At 36.7% G+C, this 23,665-nt stretch overlaps 1 protein-coding gene across 9 annotated transcripts in view; it reads left to right on the forward strand.

Annotated features, from left to right (window-relative positions):
* The window catches only part of CDC42BPA (CDC42 binding protein kinase alpha), a 180,973-nt gene that overhangs the window by 36,126 nt on the left and 121,182 nt on the right, over positions 1 to 23,665 (forward strand). For all 9 annotated transcript variants that reach the window (XM_088161092.1, XM_088161084.1, XM_088161085.1 and 6 more), the window contains exon 3: positions 21,320 to 21,411. In XM_088161092.1, the coding sequence (XP_088017218.1) occupies positions 21,320 to 21,411 (92 nt within the window). The remainder of the gene's footprint in view (positions 1 to 21,319; positions 21,412 to 23,665) is intronic.

The following is a 23,665-nucleotide window of genomic DNA, read 5'->3' on the forward strand; positions in this document are numbered from 1 at the left end:
AGAGAGCTTTGCTCCCTCGACTGCTCTGCATTTCAACTATTAATACAGCAATAAAGCCTATTCAAAAAGAGTTCTGTGTTCTTTGTGTTTTTTTGAAAGAAGGCTTGTGTGCTTAGCTATTGTGTCTTTTTTGAAATTTAATGTCTTATCACATGAGACAGAATTTTCCAGGTCAACCACCCAACTTTAATCATGAGATCTTGTAGAGTGCAGGAAGGAAGCTGAGAAGTCCTCACAATAACCAAGGAATAACATCCTATTGGAAGTATTATTTCATGGGGTCATTCATATTATAATTAAGAAACCCCAGGAAACAAGTAGTTAAAGCAACTTTTTGAGCAGTTTAAGTCCTTGATGTATCTGTATTTAAAATGAGTTTTCTGTGGTCTTGAGGTATAACAGGAGCTTTCCCATATTCCTTTTAAATGTTGCTCAGTTCTGAACGTGTACTTCTGATCACTAGAGGAAAGTCAAGTTGCTGTTTTCAGGGAGAACACTAAATCAGTTTTTTAGTTTACATTGCAGACATTAACTGTTTAGTTAAACTATTTATTTGCCTCAGGTTGACAACAGTAAATAGCTGTTTCTCCTGACTGAATCAGGCTGTTTTAAAAAATGGGTGTTTAAATTAGGTTCAAGTCTAGCTAATAATATAATTGTCAAATGAAAATATTGTGAGGGTGAAAGTGGGACAAAATGAAGCTATATTTACATAGTGATCAATTGTGTATATTAAGTAAGAGTGAGAAGTGTGCAGAGATTTGTGAAGGACCTGCCTACTTTTGAAAACGGCTACAAAGATGGAACAGACCATAGAATATTAGAGTAGGTTGAGCTGTAAGGGACACTTTAAAGTTGACCTTACTTCAAAGCCCCAGCATAGAAACTGCCTTTGACTAGACCAGGTTGATCAGAGCCCCTTCCAGCGTGAGTGTCAGGAGAAAACTGTGCTGCAATGTAAAGCAGAGGGTCCTGTGCTACGAGATTCATCCCAGCAGAGCATCTTCACCAGTGTGAGTGGGGGAATGTGTTCTGTGCTGTGCTGTGGTGGCTTGTGGTGGCTTGATGACTTCTGCTGCTGCATTTATGTGAGTATTGCTGCATCACTGCTTGCAATGTACACAGACCCTGAGTTTAGACACACAGGCCTAGAAAGTTAAATTCTCTTTTATGCATGTGCTGACTTGAATACCTGGTGTATACAGACAGCTGAATGTAGATTATCAGGTTGGATTTCTAGCAGCTCCTGGCTTTTCTTACGTGATTGTGGAGCCTTCATCGCTGTTCTGATGCTGTAGGTCAGAAATCCAAATACAGACAGCTCTGGTTTGTACACTGCTGTAGTGATTTCCTGGCAGCTATCCTCCAAATTTACACGAGGCAAAAATAGATGTTCTGACTCATCAGTATAGCACTGTCTTAATAGCTAGCTGATTTTGGTGCTTTTTATTAAATAGTAACTTCATTTGTTTACCAAACCTTATGGTGTCTCCTCCGTGTGTTTCAGTGATGTGTTCTCTTTTGGTTATTTGAATGTGTAGAGTTCTGAACAGCTCTCCCATAAGTAGTTGTGTTCATGCAGGTATGAGTTGTAAGCTATCTCAGATGCAAAATAACTTCTTAGCTAAAGAGTGTTTATCAATTGTTGTCTTCTGTAATACTTAGTATGCTCACAAATTATTATTTTGTGTGGATATTGCAACTGTTACGAAGTGTGAATTTGTTGTCATTAACTTGCCTTAGGCCAAAAGAGGTTATTCTAGAGAAGTGTAGAATATGCAACGTTTCTTCCAAATAAAATTTCACTTTGATGGCAGCTAATTCTATAAAAGGAAGTAGAAAAAAAGGGGTATGAGCTTCTTCTGAAGAGATACTAAATTCTGTTATCTTTATTTTAGAGTGACACTGGGCATAAAATGTGATGGTCTTTTTACTGCCTCCAGATCAAGAAAAGTGTATTATTTGTATTATATTTAAGTTTTTCCTAGGACAGAATAGCAGAATTTAATAGAGAGAAAAAGCTACAGTTTTACACATTTCCCATAGAAGAATGGTTAACTCCTTAGTGGAGACTCCTTTCTTTTTCTTTTTTTTTTTCTGGACCCAAGTTCTGGAGTGTTGCTTGCAGGCAGTATTGGGAAAAGATGGTTTAGATTATGTCTAAGTGGTTTTTTAGGGGCAATCTCACTGTTGTCAAGCTTGGTTTGAGACTTTGAAAGAGAAAGGGGAAGCTACTGCTGTGAAGGCAATTTTTTTCAGAGTATTTTACATTGGAGGTGACACTTGCTTTATTTCACCCTTTGCATCAGAGGAGCTCCATAGTGTCGAGATTGTAGCTGGGAGAGCACCCTGGGAGAAATTTTTTTAAGGTAAAAAGGTTTACAGCATACAAATTTGGGTATTTTAGCTATGTATTTATTAGAGGGGGTTAATTTAAAAAAGACAATTGAAAATACAGTGTTTCATTGTTACTTTTTGGTAACTTTTTTTTTATAACCAGTTCTAAAAGCATTTATATTGCTATAGTGTACTAACAGGAGTGCTAACACTTTATTTATATTTGCACGTGACTTTGCATATTATATCTCTTCATGACAACATATAATAAAAATAAATGCATATCTAATTATCTTTTGTCTCCTTAATGGTTAAATTGATACTTGATTATTCTTTTGATTCTATCTTCTAGGATCTCTGCAATGAGTTATGGATTGAAGCATTAAAAAAATTAATCAAGATTTAAGTAAATAAAATCCTAAAGATGGATTGACTATCCTGAATGTTTGGTAATATGCTTAGAGAGCCATAAAACATAGTTAGTATATATTTAATTTGAGACTGATTTTAGACTAGTGGCTTTTAAAATGCCTATTATTGGAGTAAATGGGGATGTGACAAGTAGCTATATTTAATTATTTGTGTTGTAAAGAAGATACTGCTATTTCAGAAGTTGAGCTGGAAGCAAGGAAATGGTTATGACCTTTTTAAACATAACAGAATTTGAAAGCTGTGTTTACTGTGTGTGCACACAATGATATAAATAGCAGCAGCAGCCCATGTGGGGCTGGAGGGCAGGAGAGCAGGGCGGTCACAGATTTGCCACCTTGGTTGCTATCCAGCCTTGTTCTGTTTTGCACAGGTCCTTTGGCACTTCTGGATAGAAAATAAGGTGACTTTTAAAAGGAGAGAGTAGCAGAAGCCACTGGCTAAAAGGGAAGAAGGTGGCAAGCAAATGAAGAAATTGAATCTTCTTTTTGATGGCTTTCCTATTTCCTCTGGAAGGAAATACGGCCAATCATGTCATTAACAGTCCCAGTATTATTGATTAAATAATAGCTGGCTTGTTTCTATGGTGTCTTTAGCTATTTAGCTTTCAAAAATAGAGTGAAATGTTCTTGTTTCATGAACGAAAGGACATGTTTATACTGGTGTATGTGTTGCATGAGAAAATTTAAGAAAAAATGAACTCAACAAGACCGCATGCATCTTGTCAGAGATGGATCATTTTTTGCAATGGGAAAATTCTTTTCTTCCCATTTATTGTACCTTTGTGTTTTATCTTGTGACTTTGTGCCAATGAATAATTCATTTGGGTGAATATACTCTTGATTTCGGGAAAAGAATATAATTACATTGTTCCTCAACACATATATATGTTGAAGTCTCCCCCAATGAGGCAGAAATATGTAATATTTCCCTTACAGCATAGGTTTGCTGTTTGGTGTCATGAGGTCATTTTAAAATGCAAAACATCTAGACTTCTTCTATGAAAATTGCTCCCTTATCTATTTACTTAAATGTTTTTAACCATCCCCTTATTGCAATATGTTATTTTCATAAGTCTAAATGTGATCTTGAAATGATAGTTCAAAATTTGCATACAGGATATGCTTAACTACATGCATGGGGTTCTGTTGAGAATATCAGGTGAGAACTGAATGTTGGCTGCCACCTTGCTCTCAACTTCTGAAAAATTCAGGTGTGTTATCTTGACAACAAATTTGTGTGCCAGTACACGTGTATATATGGCATTTGAAGTATTTCTCAAATAAAACTGGCCAGGAGATAATTCTTTTCCCCATGTGTGAGTTGATAAATGCCTGTATGCAGTTTTGAATAGGCACAAAATGTTTCTTTCTAGGATCAGCGAGAGAAATTACTATTCATGGGGCAAAAATTTGTTTTCTCTGTCACATGTACTTCAGGACTTGTGGGATGTGGAACAAAGCAAGACTTCCTTTTCCTGGAGGCACAGAAGCAGGATTCAGGGGAGATTTTTATCTACTGCCTATATTAGATAAGGAAAGAATTGGGGAAACAAATCACCACAAAAACCTGCATAATTCCAGTAAATCATGGTAATGCTTCCTTCTCTCTCCCCAGCTTTAGGTAGTGGGGAAAAATGGCAGATCATGCAGATTATGTGTGGAAATGCCCTCGAAGGCATCCTGGTGACATCAGTCATGAGTGCTTCCTTTAAATCTCTGTTGCACTTTATCAAAGCTCCAATGACCACAATGTTTCAAAGAGGGAAGTTAGAGTTTAGTTCCTTAAAATAATTTTTTTTAAAAACTCCAACAAAACAACAAAAGACCCAAAACCAAACAAACCCAGAAGACATTTTATGGTCTCTGAGGTGAAATTGTGCATAAGGTTATGTTCACAGTGTTCCTTCCATGATGTACTTTCTCTTTAAGTGCAGATAGTGAATGCAGTATATGGGACTTCAGGCATGAGGAAGGTGGTTCTTTTTCCTTTGATGACTTTTATGTACACAGCTTCATAGATTCTGTCCATCACATAGAGGGATGTTTTCTTTTTGTACACTAAGTTTGTTTAGGTTAATTTACTAGTTAGTATTCTCTAATGTACTGGTCAGTTTTTGGAATGAAATAAAACATGCTAGTAATTAGGAAATTCTTGTATGTTTTGTCTGGGCAGTTACATTTACATTTTCTTTAAATCTGTAATCTTTTAAATCAGTCATATTTTCAGAAATAGTTCATAGTCTTTCAAGAAAATATGTAACTTACAGACTCATTTTAAATCTCAAAAAAGAGAACACTAAGTAGATACTAAAATTATTTCTTTCAGATGCAGTAAGCTTGTTTGCAGTTGTACAGCCAATGGCAATGTCCCTTGTTGCTTTACAGCCCAAAGGATGTAGTCTTAGGTATTTGTCTTTTATTCTTCTAAAAGTTGGACATAGCATAGCATAGCATGGGGTCTTGGTTGTTAGTTGTGATCCTGTTGTCTTTGGTACCTTCTGCTTACGTTTCCAACTTCCAGCTAAACCTGTATTTAAAGAAACTCCGCCAAATCCTAAAATCTGATATTTTTCTTCCAGTTCATCTCTTCTGTAGCTTTGCAGCAGGTAAGGCATATTTCCCACCTGGTGTGGAAACACTGGGATGGTGCCTGCTGAAGAGAACAAGCAGTTGTACAATTGTAACACTGGGCACTGAAGGATTTTTTTCTTGTTTTGTCAGCACATCAGGGCTGCTGTTGTCTGCTGGGTTTGGGGCCAGGTGTTGAAATACATTGGTTGGGTGTTGGTTTTCTTCTGATGATGCTCTCATAGCTCCAGAGGCTGGGCCACAAGAATTTGGATGTGCCTAAACTTCCTGACCACAGTAAGGCTGAGGGGATGAAGTCTATTTAGAATGCCTCAAAATTGCCTTCACTGTGCTTGAGTTCAGCTGGAGCCTTAAAAAGCAGAGGACTTCCTTGACTGCTGCCTTCATCCTTAGGTCTGCTGAGACATCTGTTGTTCTGTTGTGGGGTTTTTTTATTTCCTTATTACTTTTCTAGCATAGGATTCTGTAACTTACATATAAATATCTCCATCTGGCTATGTAATTGTATAGATTCATAGGAATTAAGGTGCTTCTATGAGAGAAAGGAGCATTTCAGAAGAAGACTTTGAAGATTTTTCTTATTAAAAAGTATCTACATGTTGTTTAAAGGACCTCAAACGCCACCATTTAATGGTCCCTGCAGCCTAGGGTGCCCTTGATTTTCATATTCCCTACCAGCCCCTCCTTCTTGGTGAGAAAAAGGTCTTGGTTGCTGGCTGTGGTTAAGCCACAACACCATTAATAGCACTTCTTGGCTTCTCTATCACTTGGAGAAGGAAGTTATTATCAGCTCATTCTGGCATCCTCCTGGATTGCTTATGCTCTGCTGTGTTGTCCCTCCAATAGATACCAGGGTGGTTTTAAGCTATTCCTTCATCTCCCATAGAAAACAGATGGTGCCACTCAAGAAAGCATCTAAATTTGAATATTTTTTTACTCCCTCTGTGATCCTTTTTGTTGAGATTTGTTTGGAGGTAAGGAATTGGTCCAAGAGACTTGGTATTGCTTACAGGCATGCCTTTCCTGTGGAAATTTCCATTTAGCGGTATATATATATATATATATATATATATATATATATGTATTTGTATGGAATATATTTATTTGTATATTTATGTGTGGGTACACACACTCATATATATATATGTATATATAAAAATGAGTTTTTAGTAGGTCAGTTAACACAAACTGTTCCCTATTATCTACAGACAGTCATGGAAACGGGATAGATGAAGGAGCAGGCTTGGTTGTAACTCCTTCACTTACCTATGTCATAATTTCTTTGTCACTGTTCCTTCCTTTTGAGAGCAGGAACCTGTTAGCTTACTGGGATTAAGCTCACTGTAAGCAAATTTCAGCCCACCCACTATTCTTTGCTGTACACAGTTGGATGTTAATAGGTTGACTTTCAGCTGGTGAATGTACATTTTTTAGTCCCCTGGTGATTAGACTGCTAATTTCAGTAACCTGTTGACATCCTGCAGTGGCACTCAGCTTTCAGGCTTGAATTCTGCCACTGCACTTTCAGGCAGCAGGACAGATATATTCAGGAGTTGGATTTGGGTGTGGCATTTAGATTTTACAAAAATGACAAGTCTTTTTTTATAATTCATTTTAGATAATCTGGAGCTGTGTTCATTCTCTATGCGTTCTTGACTAGAATATCTAATGAGTCAGAAATTATTTTCCTTACTTCCTCAAGCCCTTGGGAGTAAATTTCATTAGGCCTTGCTGACCGAAGTGTATCTAATGCATTTTGTTGTTTATTTAATCTTTTTATTAGTATCAGCAGAGGTATTTGCTATTTAGTTGAGCCCCAAAAAATGAAATGCCTTTATCTGTAGGAATGTCACTCAGATCAGGCATGTTGGTCAGTGCATTGTGGGAAACCTGCTCTGCCCTTATTTCAGACAGCAAATACTTGTCAGTCCAGTAACTTTCTCAAATACTGAATTCACATTTGCTCTAAATTGTACTTAAATAATTATAACAGAGGAAAACACTGCAGCATGAGTAGCTCTTATCTTAACAGATGGAGCCTGGGCAAGTTGTACTGCCAGCTGGGAAGAGTGAGGAGAAGCTAAAGAAAGTGTTGTCTGTTTCAGTGACTAGCAGCCCAAGTTACTGACAGTCACAGTTTCTCCAGCTCAAGCTGGATTCTTCTTGAGATCCAGAAGAGTGTTAAGGAAAAGGCATCCATTTATCCTGAGGTTTGTAAAGAACTGCTTTAACACAGTAAAGGTGAAAAGTTAATCTCTGCAGGTTTTATATTTACTGTGACTATATTGGTGCTACCATCTTTGAGCGTGAATTAAATGAAATGCTAGTATTGGGTTAAAACAAATGCAGTTGATATAAATTAGCTGTTGTGTTGAGCCAGAGATTCTGTTGACATTTGAATTAGTACTGAGAGGTTCATTATTTGAAATTTATAAGGAATCAAGCAGTAAGATTTATCTCTGTGATGAATATTGGTCCTTTGTGGATTAACACGTAGAAGAGAAGCACTATGCCATGGCTGATGCAGAAAGCACAGGGAGGGGATAAAAATCCCAGATGGGAAAAAATCATAATGACTAGAACATGCAGTACTTGACTCCAGTAGAAAGAACTTTTGTAAGGCTTTTAGAAGTCATCCGAGGAAGCTTGATTTTTGGATGAGTTTTGGTACTGAAGATCCCAACAATTTTGTTGTAAGTTAGGTGGGTAATTTGATGTTTGATGAAAAGGTATGAGAGATGTATTTGGAAATACTCAGGAACAATAGGAAAGTAATTTAATTTTAAACTTAGCTCCAGGTAACTTCACAGAAGCAAGACATGAAAAAGTAGTAATTGTTAACACAACTAAACTAAACGCACTAAGTAAACACAATTAAATTCACTCTAATATGTGATCTCTTTATATATGAAGTTCAAATTATGTTATCACTGAAAGGTGAGACCTTTGTAGTTAAATGTATATAAATACCTATGTTATTAAATCAGGAAACAATCACAATTAAAAGCAAGAAAATAAATGTATTCAACATTTCTTGTGATATATCATATTAAGATGCTCCCTGTCATCATAGTTTTGTCTGTCCCTCTGTGTAAATTAAATAAAAATTGAAATGAAGTATTAACAAAAAGAGAAGTGAGGAGGTTGAGTGTGTTGTGTATATTCATTACTGCCTTTTTATGGACTTGGACATCTTTCTAGTATACAAGGGAATATTTGATTCTCTTTCTCTGAAGTGTCCTTTCTTTTCCTTTCTTTTGCAATGAGCCCTTGTGTACACAAGTAAATTCCATAACTCTGCAATTCTCTGGTGTCCGAAGTTGGCATTTTGCATGGGAGTTCACAGTTGTGCAGTCACAGGTGTCCGGTTGATTTCAATAGAAGTTTAAATGTTTGCATTCTTCTGAGGTTTTGGGCTCAGTATGTGTTGAAAACCCATTGCAGTAATTTCTAAAATTACTGTGTATTAAATTATTTTCGTATTTCCAGAAATACTCTGTGGATGTCAGGTTTCTAGAAAAAGATTTCTCAGCTTTATAGAGTGAGATCTCACTTTCCTGTGAATCATCTTTTCTATATGTATATGTCAGAAGAAATAGTAAATCAGAAAAGTTATGCAACCCTTGGAGTTGCCCAAACTTTATGCAAAATATGTGTGTATTTATCTGTTTGCTAAAAGAAGTGGAGGGAATACTCAGTATTCATGCAGTTGTATCTGCTCTTTCCCCTAAGAGTCTGGGCACAGACTCTTGATTAAAAAAACCCCAGAAAACAGGAAAAGAACAAACCCTCAGAAGCAATTCTATGAGCAGAAGTGAGTGAGTAATAAACTTGATTTTTTGTTAATGATGACTTGTGCTTGACTGGAGTCCCTGAGTTAAAGGATTTGTCACAATTACAGCACCTGTGTGGGCACATGTCTGCTCCCACCCCTGTGACTGGTTCCCAGGTTGTTCCCTTGGAATTAGGGAGTAAGGAGAGGTGCTGTTGTAGGCTGTGTGGGTGTAGGAGTCTCTCCTGCAGAGCATGCAAAAAATGAATTGTCTTTGCTACATCTTCCACTGAGTCACATCTGATTCAAGGCAGGTGAAGGGTAGACAGTGTGAGGATGCCTGGATGCAGACACACGTGCTGTGACTGCAGGAGTGACGCTTCTTTCCAGTCTGTGTCACCTTCCTGACAGCAAGTCATGTATATTTATGTGTAACAGATTTTGTTGGTGGTGATGATGCTTAGTCAAAATTATTAATATAATTATATACCCACATCTGTCTGAGAGCAGTTGTAGATCTAGAAGATGAAACCCCAATGTTTCTGAATACCACCTCTGTTACAGGTCCTTGTAAGGACTGCATTCTGCCCTTCTGGTTCGTTTGCTTTTTATGGACTGTGTACACAATGGCTATTGTAAACACCAGCCTTCCATTTGCTGCTGGATAGAAAATTTTTAATTTATATGCCATCATTATTTGAAAAATAACAGGAGAATAATCCCAAAATACCTTATTGTATGAAAGAGTCCTTTCCATTTTGGCAGCTAGATAAGCAGCCCATTTCCTCTGAATGAATATTTGCTAAAGTAGTTTACAGTAGTTTCCATATCCGGACTGAATTCAGGTTTTCCAGGTGTGTGTTTTTTATTCTGCAGATGGTTTTTGAATGCACTTTGAGATAAACAGATAATATTCAAACAATCAGTTGCATATTACATTTGTAGGACAAATAGAGAAAGATTTGGGTGGAAAGAAATATTAATATAGAGTAGAAAGTTGGCAAAGATAGGAATGATATCAGTTGTGGATGAGTTCAGTCAGAGTTGTTGGGGGAAAATGCATTTGGAATTCTTGCATGTATTGCATTTGAATACTCATTTTCCACTTATGTTTGAAATTAGCTTCAGAAATCAGTTTTATTTACTAAAGAGCAACTTAACTTTTTTTAAATTTTTTTTTATGAGCAATGTTGTGAAACCAAGCTAAACTAATAGGAATGTTTTGTGGTAAGTTCTGAGTAAATACAGACTAACAATCTAAAAATAGGTGTTAATGAGGGCACGAATTGCCTGGCTTTACTAAGGATTTGAGATCAGAAAAAAACCCCAGAGTTCAGACTGTGGGAAGGGAAATGTTACACTTCTCATGTTTTTTGTATTAGGTAGGGAGTGCACTGGGTTATAATGCAAGTAATCTAGCTTTGACCTGGGACTAGACCAATTGCCAAAAAGGGTGTAAAAGTACTGTTTTCATATGGAAAAGTATTAAAAATTCACAGAATTTGGAGAAAGTTTTGACCATCTTCCACATTGTTGTTAAACTTTCAGTACTTTAATGTGCTGTTCAAGTCTAGAGGAAGAAGCTGTGTTTGAACTGAGGACTCTTGCTGAGCAGAGAAAGATGATGAAATAATTAACAAAATGGGTTTTATCATATCATGTGGAACATAACTTATCATAACCAAAAATAAGCATTTGTTTGCTTACATTTTACTGTGAACTACTTCTTAACTTGCTCCTTTGTGGTCTGTGGAACAAGACATTTGTAAAAATGTGAGCTGTGAATTCACATCCCTGCAAGTTCTTTTTTCATAGACCAAACCTTCTATAAACTAATTTCAGAGTGAATAGTAATGAATTTCTAGCATTCATTTTACTTATGACTTAATTATGATTTATATTTGCAAAATGTCTTATTCCCAAAAATCTATTTTTATTAGAATGCAGTTTCCATTTGAGTATTTTTATGAAGTATTCAAAATGAGAATTTTTAAAAATTATAAGCACTAACTAAAATTTTTGAATGTTACCTTGTTCTGAAGTGGGGTTGATTTATTGAGGTAACTAAATGATTCTCACCTTAAAAGTGCTGCTGTTTTTTAGAAAGTAAAGAATTTGTTTTCTGTACTCTTCTGAAAATGTATCCAGCTTCCATATTATCCCATTTCTTATCTTAAACTTGTTTGTGTGTGCTATGTCTTGCCATGACTTTTCCTTTTAAGTTTCTAGTAAACAAGACTTTTGAGATAAAACTTGGGTAAAAGCATTCAAAGAATTTTCAGAACTCAGTGGATATTTTATGTGTTTAGGATCACAGCTTGCAAAACATTTCTCCTCCAGTATATCAGATTCATATAAGAATATCTTTCCTGTCTGTATTTAGGGAAAAAAGTTTACAAAATTTCGAAAGTATGTCTAGAATTTGAAGAGGAAGAACAATTTGTATTGAGCCTAATTATTCTTTTTGGTTAGTTTGTAGTTTGAAACTGAACCAATCAATCTTTTACAGAAAGATTGTTAATTTCAGTTGTGGCCTCCTCTTTTGATCTTAAGTTGATAAATAAAACCATATAATTGTATCATCTTATAAAACTTCTCAAAGTTGACTCTTCATTCAGGCTCAGCCTTGCAAATATGTGCATGTAAGAGTTCATGGATTTAAGGTCTCTCTTATTTCTGACTTGTCATTGACAGGGATACTGAAATAAGTGACGTGCTCAGTAGCACAAAAGTCAGTTGAGGTGCACTATTTAGTGAATCCCTTCACTTGATTTATTAGAAATTTTAAAGGGAAAATTTGAAACAATATGCCTTGAAAGGCATATTGTTGTTTGAAAATATTTTATGTGTAGGTAATATAAGCATTAAGGATGCCTAAAACCAAGATACCTACTAAAAATAAAACACAGGTTTCTCTTTGGTTTCATAAATAATTAAATCCATCCTGTGGGTTCCAGAATTATTCTTTACTGCAACCTTGGTGATACAGAGAAGGTGTGGATCAAAGCAATCTCTTGACACCTGCATGTGTGCTCACAGACAAATGTGATTTATGTAGGAACTTCTTGCTTACAGAAAATGCTTACTATAGCTTGGTAACAGCTATTTGGGAATGTATTTTTCTTCTTTGCACTAGTAACAGGTTTTAGTGATTCAGCTGCATTGAAGATAAAATTATTAAAATTGCCATGAGGTGAAGTGCGGTCAAAATAAAAATATCTTAATCAGCATTATTTTACAGTGATCACTTAACCACAATCATGCTGCTTTCTTCCTGATTGAGAAACAGAGTGCCGGATGTGGTGCACAGTTAGGTACTTCAGCTTTATGATACAGCCTTTATTCTCAAGTGGGCCAAATCAAGTTTATTACAGGCAATTTACATCCTAATGGTACTGAACTTTCAAATGATTAATTATTTTTTATTTTAATTGCATTAGTTTTAAGGTAACTCTGGAAGAGTGCTGAAGTCCCAAGATCTTTGGAGAGCTTTAAGGAGTGTGGTTTCTTTAGGAAAGGGCTGCTGTTGACGACATAACTCCCTGAAATGTCACAAAACTAAGAACGATTCATGAAACATGACTTAATTTTGAAATACATTAGTTTTTTCTTTGTGTCAGTGCAAAAGAACCAGACAATAATGTATCTGTTCAATTGGATTACCCAGCTTGAAATACAAGGAGTTGAGCAAATGAGTAGCTTGCAGTGCTTATAGTACAGATAGTACAGGGTGATGGCATTTAAAATGGCATGAGGCATGCGTGGAAGAGGAGCTTAAGCTGTCCAGGTGGAACAATTTCTGTGGACATAAGGAAAGTGTTTATTCTTCTTTTGTGACTGGGAGCTTAAAATTTCAATAAAAAGCAGTTGTGGAGATGAATCTTATTTTAATCTACACACCACCAAGTTCCTACTCGGTATAGTTTTTAATATTTCCATTTGACATGCATTATATTGAAGTTGGTTTTGCTTTTCTGAATTTTAACTTTATTTTAATATTTGAAATTCAGTTTAATGTCTTGAATGCAGGACTTCATGTAACATTTTCATTTCAAATATTGTTGATAAGGGCCAAAATAGAAGTGTAATTGTGTGCATTTGCACAAGTTCTCTAGCTCCACTTGGGGCTTTTGAGCTGTTTTGCAATGCAAATACAAACAAGTGTCAGTGAAACCTGCAGTATATGAAGTGCTTTATGAGCAGGTTTATGCCATGCTCTTAAAGAGGAAACAAGGTACATTGGTACATATGTTCATACTGCCAGTGACGTCCTGAAGAGGAATTTGCCTGCTGTTTTGGGTTTGGCTGCATTACTGTCCTTCTGCTGAGGCCCTTGCAGCTTGGTGGGAGCTGTGTGTAGGGATGTGCAGAGAATTTAGGGGGAAAAGCACCATAGTGGAGGAGTGAGAGACAGCACTCAAATGATTTGTGTGCTGCGTGGGACTTGACAGGTGTGCATTTTGACAAGTTCTAAGTGTTGGCTAAGAATGTATGGCTACACAAATGAGTCATTTTAGAGAGGGAAAGTTTGTAGAGAGTCTGCTCATTCCCCTTCTCACAAGGATTAGAGCGTATCATTTAACTAATTAAAAAAGATTAAAAGTGCTTTAAGTTTTACAGAGCTTTTACAGATTTTTTTCCTCCTCAAAAGCAAAAATTTGTGATGCTAGTTGCTCATGTAAGACGTAATGAGACTCAGTATCAGCAAAAAAAATCAAATATCTGACCTCAGTATATTTGCTTTATATAGATATTTTCATTAAAATTCTGAGGTGAAAGGGAGGCAAGAGAATAGAGTGTAAGGCAGTATCCCTTAAATCCTTCATGCTGTAGCTTCAGAAATTGAGACTTCTGCAGTGCTGAAATACCTGGGAAGCTGAGCAGGGAACTCAGTGGACTAAAGTTGCTGGCTTTCTTCTGGCAAAACATTTCTATGTTAGTATAACATGCACCAGGAGTTCTAGAGAGGGTGCATTTCTATGTTTTAAAAATTGAGAGGATTATTTGAATTATAAATCAAATGCTTATTGAACAATTCTTTAATGAGGGCTGTAAAAACAAATGCAGAAGAAAGGAAACAATGAAATATTGATACCTGCACAACTGCTTTGAGAGAGTACAGGCCTTAGTTGTGGTTATAACAGTAGCTGTTAATTGATACATTCTTTCTCCCCTTTTCTTTTTTCCCCCCTCCCTCATTGAAGTGTGGTTGCATGCTCGGATTATTGCGCACTGTTTGGGTTTTTTTCTCTGAAGCTCATCAACACACTGTTCCACAAACAGCTCTTTTTCCAGAGTCTAGTCAGACTAGAAGGTGTTATATCTGCTTTGCATAATAAAAGTAATGCTTTAAAGAACTAAGAATTCTCCTTAAAGTATTCATTTTTGATGCCTGATTTATTTTGATTTCACTTAGTAATTCTAAACACAGGTCTGATTGATTTTATTTACAGCTGAAATGTCCAGCATTTTTTGGCAGTGAAATACCAGTATACTGAGTTATTTGTCAGTCATTGGGGAATGTCAAGTTTAAGCTTAACTCTAAGAAGTGTGATTTTAATTGACTTGTTTCCAGCTCTGGGACAGCGTGAGGGATGGAGTCCCTTATAAAGCATTCTGCTTTATAAGTTGTAAGGCCACCTTCTTCCTTCTTTTTTGTTTTGGCCTTTCAAGTTTTTTAAATACCACAAAACTTTCTTCCTGTCTGCTCTTGATATGCTCCCAGAGTGTTTCCACCCCCTTTAATAGGTGGAACAGGAGTCTTGTAGCACAGCCAGTTAAGTCTTGCTTTAGAATTCCAATCCACAGCAGGATTAATTAAAGTTCAATATTTCACTTTGCTGCAAGTATAATAATATTTAAACATAGGGTGGTTTACTGAAATTCTTGGGACGAGAAAGAATGGTAATATAAGAAAATAATGGCTATATCTTGATGTGGTATGGAACTGTTGTCCAGATCTGCAGTGGGTGTTTCATGAATACAGGGATTATTTTTCGTCTGAGTCTGGGGAAGGGAAAACCAGAACTACTCTAGTATGTTTGGGAAAGGTATTTTATTTTTCTCCTTGACTTTAAAGTTCCCGTTGAAGAATATTTTGTGGTAGCTGTAACCAAAGATGTCTGGATGGTCTCTAGTTGACCTTGATGCAAACACTGTAGGATCCAGAATATTGTGTCTGTCTATACCATAGTACAGGAATTTGTGGACATGCTTTTCATTCCAGGAAAATGCCAGATTCTTAACTTGTACTTAGAGATGCTGGCACTTAACTGTTCATCAGGGAAAACATGTTAAAAATGTTTTGAGGGAGTGAAAACTGAATCTTACCTGTTAAAACTGAGAGGGGTATTTGCGGTTTTTATTTTTTACATTGTCTTGACTAATGTTCTGTGGTTCAGCTGCTATCGCTGTTGACTACAGTGTTTCACCCTGATTTCCTCCGGAGCGTTGGCAGAAACTGCAACAAAGCCTTCTTGGCTGTTCTGCCAAACTTAGGTGGGTGGAGAGGAGAGATTTCCATCTCCTCTCAAATTAATCTTTAAGCAGCTCTGCCTTGCTGATTGTCAATTGCTTCCCCTTTGTTTCAATAAATACTGTTTATTTTGGGAGTGGTTTTTTCTCACACCTCTTTCTGGAGTTTTTTGAATGTTTTGGTTATTGTCTGTCTTCATTCAAAAATGCTATTTACACATTTTATAATCACAGCTGATAGAAGCCAGTGGAAAATAAATACTTTAGGTTTGGATCAAGCCTGTAAAGTAGGAATACTTACTAAGTTCCTTTCAGGAAATTTCAAAACTGCAGAGCACTTTTAAAAAACAGAGCTGTCAATATATTATTCTGCTTTGCGTTTCTGGTGGGGTTTTTTGTTGGGGTGGTTGGGTTTTGGGGTTTTTTTTCCCCCAAAGACAGCACTAGGAAGAATTAGAGAGCCTTCTGGTATTCAGTTAAATGACAATCTCCTAGGTTATTTGTTTTTTCTCATTTACATGAGGAAGCTCTGTATGTGTTTTAATAAATACTTTTAGCTAGTGAAGCAAAGGGGGTTTTGTCTTGAAATGGCAAGCGACTAGTTTCCCATGGTGATTGTTTTCTTTCCCAATCTATTTCTTTCAGAATGAACTTTCACCATTGTTGACAGTTCTCGTGGGTGCAGTTTTTAATTTCTATACCTTTGGTTTGACGTGGCATTTTACATTGAACAGTGCAGTGGGCAGAAGGCTAGGTTTGCTGTGGGATGACTGGATCACTAAGGAAGTGTATTTTGTAATTTGGGAAGTAAGATATGGGTATCTTACTGCAACCTGTCAGTCAAGGGTACAGTCTTAGCAGAGTTAGCCAGCTTGTTTATCCAAAAGCAAATACAGCATCAGCGAGACACCAGGAAGAATTCCTGAACACTGTCCTGTTATGTTTTGTTTTCTGTTTAAATTGGTTGTGGGGACACTTTCCCAATTGCTGCTCCAGGCCTGCTTCACTTTCTTTAACAGTCAACGTGATCTTCATCTCATTTGTGTTCAGTTTCACCCCATGCCTGCAGCAGCCCTGGTTCCCTTCAGTGCTGTGCTAGGGAGGGGAAGGGGCACTGGCAGGCGAGGGAGAAGCAGGAGCCTGTGAGCAAGCTAGCCTGGGAAAATCTGAATTCCAGGGCTAGCCCTGCCCAAGCCCTGCAGACAGAAACTTGGAGCTGGAGGGAGAGTGAGCAAGGCAGGAGCATGAGGCTAACTTTGCTAATAAAGTATTCAGTAAAGCTGTTTTACTATTTTGATATCATTTGGTATAATCCTAATGCTAAACTGCATTGGGCTATCAACCATGTCACTGCCATCCCTGTATCAGCTCTTTGGAAGGTGTGGACTTTTATCTCCAAGAGTTTAAAAGATAACACCCTTAGTATTAAATAGGCTGTAAGTAATGCTAGTAACTGCTTCCCCACTGTAAATATGATGAACAGACTGTTGAAGCTCAATGTCACTACTGCAGAGCCCATTGTTTTGCCTCTCTTCTGCTGGATGTTTGTTGTAATTATAATAAAATCCTGCTTTTCCAGGGCCAGGGGGTAGAACATATGTTCCTCTGCATGCCTGGCTTGGCAGCTAGACTCCTCCTGAGTGTTTTCCTATGTGTTTGACATGTTACTTCTGATGGAGTTCTGGTTAAATTTCAACCAGAAAAAATCTAAATTTCTAACACTGGTACTATTCTCCTTTTCCTGAATGTTATTGTTTGTATGCATTATAGGCATAAATGGAATGAATGGCTAGAGCATGAAATGTAGGGAAAGACCCATGGAAACGTAAATAAATGGAAAGAATAGTCACGGCAGGTTCATCTTGTTTAAAAACGCAGCTTAGCTTACTCCATCAGTACATTGGTCGCCCTGAGGGCGAATTGGGAGATTGTTTTTCCTTGCCATGTGTAATTGATTGAATAAATGTAAGGAATCTTGCCAAGAGGGTGGTAGCACAGTTTTCCCAGGCAGGGTGAGATTGGAAGTACTGGCCAGGTGGTGTGGCCAAGTGTTTTCACAGAATAGATTTTATAGGTCAAGTCTTATCTCTCCATCTCCTCCACAGAGATTGATAACATAGAATATTTTTCAGAGCAGCTGTCTCCATGAACATTGTGTATGACTTGTCAACATGTGGTCATAGAGAACATACTGAAAAGTTTTATATAATGAATTTCCAGTTCTTGCTGAGTTGAAAACCAGCAGGAGGAGGCAGCATCCAGGCTGCCCACACTTACCCTCGTTTGGAGGAGGAAGAGTTCTCTTTGGCACAGCAAACTGCTGCTCCCTAATCTGTATCACACATGGCTAGCAACTTTGAAAAGGGATATGTGTGTGTGGAAAAAATCAGCTATGCCCCTGTGTATTTCTGTAGGCTAAATGCAGCACCAAAGGAAATGCCCATTCTGCCTCTTGCTCTCAAAATCTGCAAAAAAGGTGTGTCGCTCTCATATCAACCATGAAGAAAACCGCAGTTCCTGCAGAAAAAGAGGGTGTTGTTTTCTGTTAACTTTGTGCTGATTCTGTTTAGGCAGACAATGGTGTAAATGAGGGCTGTGTTCCTGCAAATCTGCTTTTCAGGGACCCCTTGGAGCACACTATTTTGAAAAGCTCTCCCTGGCCTGACTGTTAGCTCTGTCTGTAAGGCTTGTAGGATACTTCCAAACTGGTTGCAAAAGGTCTGCCTGTTAACCTCCTAGTCTGGAAAGCTGCATGGATGAAATGCTGTCTGAAGAGAAGCCTTCCAAGACCCCAGGCCAGGCCAAGTTTTCTATACTTAACATTGCTGTTGCCACAAGAGCAGCAGATGTTTGCACAGCAGACAAACAACGTTGATGATAAAGCAAATTGACCTTTTTTGGAACAAGCTATTTGGAGCACATTCCTAGGGTAATTTTTTTTTTTTTTTGAAGGGGGTGGAGTGGGATGTCTATCTTTCTTCTAAAAGCTTCTTAGCTCTACATTTACATCTCTTCTAGAGGTGATAAAAAAGTTACAGAGGAGGGAGGTTTTACAAACTTTTCCACTAATGCTGATGCTACAAATCATTTAACCTACCCCCAAACCTATTTTTGTCATCTTTATTTTACTGAAGTAGTTATAGTGATGTTTATTTTTCCGGAGTCCCTATGGGAACCCTGGAAGATTTCAGAATGTAATAATTAAAGAATGACAGGCCTTTCCTTGCAATATAAAGTGAGGAAGAGCTTTGTGGTTTAAACAGCTATGCTGTTGCTTGTTAGCAAGAAATTTTGCCTTGTACTCTAGCCAGGCCTATAATGGTCAAAAAATGTTGAAGTTGAGAACTCCATGTTTGTTTTCAGTCAGTTGTTTTTCAAGTTAAAAGGCTCTAATGGCTTGTTTTTATTTGTTCAGTAATATTCATCAGTAGTATTAATATTTGTATTCAGTCACTTAGTGTAGCACAGCTCAGGCTGTCCAAGTAAGGCAGTACATTTTCTTACTACTTTTTCTACTGCAAGACCATTCTTTTAAGGAATAAAAGATTACTGAAAGTTTAGGGAATCTCTGTGAACTTGAGTAATACACTTCTGTTTAAATTGCATTTTAGCAGTACTTAAAATGTAATATTAAACCTGTATTTTAATTCTGCAATTCAATATTTTGAATAAAGTTATTAGAAATGCTAAGCAAAAGTAGCAGTACAGTGAAAATCTCAGTGTTATATGGCTGCATCTATATTATTTCGACCTAATGCTGGGTTTTTTTAATCATGAGCTGATGTTCTTGTAGTTGGAACAGATGTAATTCTTGGGAGAGAATTGATTCCTGGTGTCTGATAAATTTCAGAAAAAAGAGACCAGATTCAGACTTTGGAACCACTAAGGTTTTTAAAGGGTGTAATTTATTGCACCACGAATGTTAATAGAGCTGTGCTGTAAACAAATCCCTGCATTTTTGCATCATTGTTGTTCAGATGTGGTTTAGAAAGTGGCTTTAAGGACTAGGATGAATACGTTTTCTGGGGGTTTTTAGGTATCAAAACTATAGGTAGCTTGTGTCTTGGCTCAGTTTGTAAGATTGCTTTGCTGAACAGAAGTCAGTATGCTTTTGGACAAGGATGCTGTAGTGCCTTGAAGGGCTGCATGATTAATATTGAAGTTCAAAATTGAATTGCAGGGTTTTAGTAGAATTATTTTGTAACATTAGAAAGAGAAAATGCTGAATTCTAGGAGAACCCAAATTTGGTTTCTTACATGTGTCTAGGTCTGTTTAGCTTGGTTCTTACTTAGGGTCATTTGCTTTTAGAGTTTTTGAAAACAGTTCCCCATTTCTGTTTAGAAATTTTATTCTGAACAAGCTGTTCTGCAATACAATGCCTGTTACAGCTCTTCCCTGCAAATAAAGCTGCACTGATTCCATCAGCCTCTCTAGAGGGAGAAATGGACATAGATGGGCCCCTGTACCCTGAAAGCATAAGCTAATAAGGTTTTTATAGGCCTTGTAAAATGGTGACTTTACAATGTGCTTTTTTGGGGTTTTTGTGATTCAGGAATGTGATGGTTAGTGCCTTGTCTGTTACAAAAATACTGTCTCCTTTTCATAGATGTGAAACTGGGTGAAGTATCTCAAGTTGCTTGTTTGGGATCATTGAGGTAGACTGCCTTTGAGCCAGAAATTGAATTTGTGTTTCTGAGACCCATCCCAGTCCTGATTATACAACCTTCTCATATGAACCATATTTACTGAAGTATCTGTTTTAGTAATAGGATTTCATTTGTGTGAAGTATTGAACATGCCTTTAAAACAATAATTTTATAAAGAACTCCTTTTCCTGCTAAATTGCTTCAAGTTTTCTTTTTTTTTCTTTTTTTTAACCAAAGGTTGTGCTATGTGTGTTTTGAAGTAAAGTTATCAATAACTTGGATGTTTTGTATGCGTGCAGAGAGAACATATTAATGAACCAGGACTGGTTAATTGTAGTGCTAAATGGGGCTAAAAGAGAGGAATAGTGCTCCTGAGAAGTTTTACCTCTTTGGAATACAATACATTATTTTTCTTACTGCTTTCAAATATATTTAAAAAAGAGGATAACTTGAAAATACATTGTTTTATTCACTGAATGTGTTGATAGTGTCTTGAGTGCAACTGCTGTTCCTTCCAAAAGCCAAGAATTGACTGTTAAGTGTTCCCTATGTTGAAGAAGTAGTTTTCAAAATATTGCATAATACATTGTGTAGGCCAATATTACCCTTCCACTTACCATTCATCACCAATTTAATTTTTCCTTGAATAGAATATTGCTTGGCTGATGGGCAAATAGCTAAATATCATCCAAAGTGAACTCATAACATTATATTTTGCTTTTGCAACTAGAGTTGTATAGCACAGATGCAGTGATGTCTGAACTCAAAAGTCTGTGGAAAAATATAGACAGCTTGACTCTGTTTTTTTTTTTTTTAATTAAAAGAAGGCAAAAGCAGGTTTACTTCATAAACCTTTTTCTCATAGCAGTTTTGACTTAGTTCTTACTTCATTATTTCTAGCTTTAAACTTGATTATATTCCTTTAGGATATACAGGTATATAAGCAAAATGATCCCTTGTTTTTAGGTCTGTAATTGCATCTCTTTTGTGTTACTGTTACCTTGTTTTTTGATTTTTGTGTGGGTTTTTTGGTTTTTTAAAAATGATTCTTTTTTTCCCTTTGTTTCAGCCAAACCTTTTACATCTAAAGTGAAACAGATGCGACTACATAAAGAAGATTTTGAGATTCTGAAGGTGATTGGTCGAGGAGCCTTTGGAGAGGTATGTATGAGAAGGACGTGGAAGGGTTTGGATAATTCTCTTGCAAACCTGCAGCACTGAGGAGAAACAGTTAATAACAATATACTGATACACAGGCTTTTATGTTATTTAGCCATAATAGATATTATAGGCCAACCTAATGTTTGCTGCAAGTACATCTTGTTTTATACATTCTTTGACAGCTCTTTTTAAGTCATGTGAATTTTGAGAGCAGGCAGGCTCACATGGATTAAGAGACCATGTTTCAGCTGTCTGAGGATAAATCAATCTTGACTAATTCTTTCCAGTCAGGAGGTGGAGGCCAGTGTGTAACTGATGGTATAGAGATCTAATAATTGCTAATTTTCCCAATAATTATATAGCCTGAAAGTAGTTTTCAGCAGCTTAAATAGCCAGATATTGGCACTGACATTCCAACAACACAGAGAAATCTCTCTTTTCCTGTCATTTAGTTTCCTATTTTAATGAACATTAGAATATTTTTCCTGTATTTCTTTTAAGGACTTCAGCAGATGTTATTTCCGTTTTCAGTAGACACCTACTATCAAACCATACAATTTTCTGCTGCTTCTGATTAAACTCTTAATTTGAAGTTGCCAGACAAGTCTGTTGATAACTAGATCAAGGAAACTTTAAAATGTTAGCTTTCTGCCCCATTTTTCTTAATTCTTTTGGGTGCATGAGCTTTGTTTTTCATGCAGTACAAAGTAGGAAGAGCAGTCTAATGTACAGCAGTGCCTTGAGTTTTTCATAGCCAAATACACTGCAGCTGTGGGTAGTGTGTAAAGCTTCTACAGGAGGTACTCCATACTTCCCGAAAATACACTAAGAAAAAAGATTTTTTTTGATCCAAAAAATCTTTGGAAATGGAAATTCCTTTGATAGGAGAGGATTTCTGGAGGCTCTGGCATGTGACATAGAAGAGCTGTTCTCAGGTTCACTTACATGCTCGCATCTTTAGTGAAAAATCAGACTTTGCTAGTCTGTGATTATAGATGAGCAGACTCCTGTAGGTAGTATGTAAGGAAGAGGAATTTTTACTGTAGTGTGTGCCACTACATACTCAGATACCTATGTGCAAATATAATCATTGGGCAGCTGTAAAAATAACAAAAAAAGTGGTATTTATTTAGCTGCTTTATCACTCTTGGTTTCGCTCCATCTGGAGTAAAGCTTCTTTATAAAGGAGACTGGTGGCTGAAGTTACACATGGATAATTTATCTCTAGTCTAAACCTCTGCCACAGAGAATGTTGCAATCTCCATTTCGATGTAAACACTTCTGCTTAAAAAGATTAGCCTTGGTCAGTGCTACCATAGGAGTTGCAGCTGAGTTCATGTACAGATTGTGTTAAATATAAGAAAAATCACTGATGTTGGTGCCTTCTTGTGAGAAGAATCATACATGAAACCTACCTTATGCTGTGTTTTTAAGAAAAGTCATTTTTGTCTGCTAAATCAGCATCAAACTCCACAGCAGCTAAACCGCAAAGAAACTGTCGTTCTTTCTCAGGAAGTTCTTTGTGGTGAATCATCCCATGAGCAGTGAGAATGTAACTTTCCCCGTCCTCTTCTGGGGACAGTCTGTGTAATTGGTTAGTTCTTCTCTTCTAGGAACAGTGTTTCTTTCTAATTCCTTATCTGAGGAAGATAGTATGACTCTATTAATTGTCAAAATCTTCAGGAAGGGGAAAACTGAAGTTCTTTCAGTGAGGATGTTTGGGTTTTTATGTTCTTAAAGTAGGACTTAATAAATATTTGGAAGGATATATGTCTTACTAGTTTAGCAAAGGCAAGTTCTACACAGATTTTGTCTAAGAAAATAAGTTCTATGTGAAATTGCTAATTTTCCTGTAAAATAACCAGTAAATATCTGAGCAAGATTGAAAAAAGGACCACCAAATTTTACTGCTACTTAAACTACAAAAAGCTATATTAATATTAAATTGCACAATACTTGTATTTCCTGAGACAGATTAAGAAATCTGAAAGAATGCATTTTCTTTCCAGCAAACTATAAATGAGACCAAGGTTGCTCTAGGTTACTGGGAGGGGTAATTTTTGTCTCCTGAAACAACATAATTCTGAAATTCTGTAGACTACAAAGTTAGTGCAAGTTTTCTTTGGCACAGTCTCAGACTTGTTCTTATTTTGATTTTACGCTACTCAATTTCTTCAATTTGCATAGTCAAGAAATATTTCTCTTTTTGTTTTTACAAGTTTAATGCAGAGAAAAAGTAGTTTAAACTAGTTAC

The sequence above is a fragment of the Sturnus vulgaris genome, chromosome 3, assembly GCF_052056855.1.
Source record: "Sturnus vulgaris isolate bStuVul1 chromosome 3, bStuVul1.hap1, whole genome shotgun sequence".
NCBI classification, from domain to species: Eukaryota; Metazoa; Chordata; class Aves; order Passeriformes; family Sturnidae; genus Sturnus; species Sturnus vulgaris.